The sequence below is a fragment of the Fulmarus glacialis genome, unplaced genomic scaffold (assembly GCF_000690835.1).
Source record: "Fulmarus glacialis isolate BGI_N327 unplaced genomic scaffold, ASM69083v1 scaffold8654, whole genome shotgun sequence".
NCBI classification, from domain to species: domain Eukaryota; kingdom Metazoa; phylum Chordata; class Aves; order Procellariiformes; family Procellariidae; genus Fulmarus; species Fulmarus glacialis.
In genome coordinates this window covers 36,188-38,969 of record NW_009207361.1, presented here as the reverse complement: position 1 = coordinate 38,969, position 2,782 = coordinate 36,188, and the positions used below count along the sequence as shown (strand labels likewise).

The window sequence follows — 2,782 nt, the reverse complement described above, 5'->3', positions numbered from 1 at the left end:
GCACATGATATAAACCACGTTGTAAACACATCTGATCAAAGTGCGCATTCACCTTTTATGTGTCTCATCAATGTGTCTTTCCAATGTTTTCTCAGAAACACCACTATGTTTTTATAAATGTACATTTTATATACGCTTCTGGCAATACACTATATTTGATTTTTAAAGGAAGAGAGGCCTTGGCTACTTAACACGAAAGCATGGTAAGGCACTTTGCTGAGAAGCCGTTTGGAATCAACGCTCTTTGCAAGGAACAAAGGTAGTTATGGTATAAAACAATACTGCTGGCAGAGGGCTTGTTTGGAGACGTAACTAAACCCTACTCTCATCAGAGCAGAATACATAGTATGGCTTTTATTCTGATCAAAACCGCATCCTCCCGTTTCTTCCTGGGGTGGGTTGAAAATGGAATTTCTTGCGAACGTAACTAATGGAAAATGATGGGGAGTGCTATTTACAGGGCTGCCGGGGAGGGAGGGTTTCATCTCTAACCACGCTCATGCAGTCTCCTAGCTTGGTGGTGATATCGTTCAGTGCTCTGGGAAACCAAGCCAAAAAATAACACTAGAGGTGCACCCTTGCGGTGCTAAACAGCCTGGATATAGTTTACATAATTCTGTACAGAGACTTTTTAAAATTTTCATTTTGAATCCCTTTAATGTATTTAATACTTATAAAAAAAATCTACTCTATTGAAACAGATTATTTTTGAAAAGCACATTCATAAAACTGCTTCACGCACAGCCCCTTGGATAGCGCTAAGGCCTTGTGCTTTACTGTTATGACATCATGTTTAGAAATTTACTCTCTTCCGCCAGCGTGGTTAGCATGGAGCTCATATCGCCTATTGCCATATTGCTTATTCCCGCGGGTATGGTGGGCAGTGTCAGAGAGTTTCGTGGAGTCGTCAGGCGAGAGGAGTTCTGGGAGAGGTTCTGCAGGATGCTGGGGCTCAGGGTTCCCGACATCAGGCTCGAATGGTCCCCATCGTCCATGATGGCATCAAAATCTATCTGGGGCGGCTCAAGACCTTGCGAGTCCACCGTGCTGGACACCTGGTTCGCGCCCGGGGAAGGCAGAGCGGCCGGCTTGCTGTTCAGCGCGCACTGCTGCTGTCTGACCCGGCAGTCTGCGTGATTATCGAAGCTGCTGTTCTGTTCGTACATGTGGATTTGACCATAATAGTACATCAAATTGTTTTCCCTCGTGCCGTCCGCACACTGCTGGGCTGGTGCTGGCAACATGTCGCCAGTTCTTTTATGCGTGGCCTCCGCCACCTCCTGGCCCGGGCTGATGGTGTTTGTAGGGTGGGGAGTTCTCATGTAGCCCAGCTGCTGGACGGTGCGGAGGCCTCGGGGTCTGCTGGCCGGGCTCGGCTCGGGCGGAGGACGAGGCTGGACCATGCCAGGCGGATATGCCTGCGTGGCTGAGCCCATCATGCTCTGCTGAGGCTCAAAGCTGGGCTGGTTGGAGGTCATGATGGGCTGATGAAAGGCCTCCTGAGCCATGGGGAAGTTCAGGTGGGTTGGCTGAGATGAGTAGTTCTGCTGACTTGGTTCGTGCATGACCTGGCCCAGCATCGTGCGCTCACTGTTGCTGCCGACCATTAAAGAAGGGTCGGTCGCCATGTCCATTTGCTGAGGGTGAAGGTGGGGTCCGGACTTTGCTGCCATGCTGCTACAAGACGGAGAGATCTGATTTGGGTTGCCACTGATTGCACTGGGGCTCAGCATCTGATGAGGTTGGTTATACCCTGTGTGCAAACCCAGATCGTGGTTCATACCAGGGCCTAGGCTCATTGGCTGCTGCCGCAGCTGCATACAGTTTAGCCTCTGCCCGTCCATGCCCACATTTCTTTGCATAAAGCTCTGCTGTGTTACGTTCATACTGTTCTCTGGCAGCTGCATCTGCTGCTGGTTGTAGTTCTGGTACTGGCCGAAGTTCTGCTTCTGCTGGACCACCGCTAAGTTCCCTTGCGAAAACTGCTGCTTTGACTGATTGGACATGATATCAACTGTACCCGAGCTGACTTCGTTCCACTGGACGGGCATGTTATTTTTATTCATGTCTGAGGAAGCATCAAAGCTCATGGGACACTCTGCCATCATGGGTCCCAAGTGGCTCATGCTTGCCTCAGCGACCGCCATCCTGCGCTGGCCGGGCAAGGCTGGAGGCTGCAGCTTCCCGCTTCCCTGGAAGCTCTGCATCTCATTGCTGTACCCCATGGAAGTGCTCTCGGCCACCGTCCCATTGCTCTGGGATTTGATGTACTGCACCACGTCATCTGGCAGCATAATGTCATCGTCTCCAACAGGCACCTCTGCCTCCCCGGACATGGCTTCCATGGCGACATTTTCGCTGATGCTCAGCGGCCGGGGTGAGTAGGTGTGCCGGGGGAGACTCCCGTCCGAGTGACCATAGCTCTGGAGGCCAAAATTCCTCCTGTCCGCAGGGTGTGGAGGATGGAAGGGGTTCATGCTGCTGGTGCTGTTGAAGCGGTGAACTCGTGGGAGGGCCTGGGGGTCTCCGGCAGGTCTCCTCACTGGGTCGCTTGCCCGCCTCGTGCAGTTGCCCGGCACCTCATGGGGAAACGCTGCAGCTGACGGGTAGCCATAGGTGTTACCATCACTGCAACGCCTGGGGCCTGGTGGGAGGCGGATGGAGGGCAAGGTGGGCTCTGGTCCATCCATAAGTGAGATCCTGTTCTTCAGGGTCATCCTCTCCATGTTCGGCAGGGGAGTTGGAGGAGGGCCCCCCGTGGCAGCAGCATACTTGGCTTTCA

The 2,782-nt window shown here is 52.7% G+C and overlaps 1 protein-coding gene across 1 annotated transcript in view; it reads right to left on the bottom strand.

The window, feature by feature from the left end:
• Positions 1-779: 779 nt before the first annotated feature.
• Positions 780-2,782, bottom strand: part of GLI2 (GLI family zinc finger 2) — a 38,183-nt gene continuing 36,180 nt past the window's right edge. Inside the window, exon 11 of the mRNA XM_009576067.1 lies at positions 780-2,776. Within this exon, the coding sequence (XP_009574362.1) occupies positions 780-2,776 (1,997 nt within the window). The remainder of the gene's footprint in view (positions 2,777-2,782) is intronic.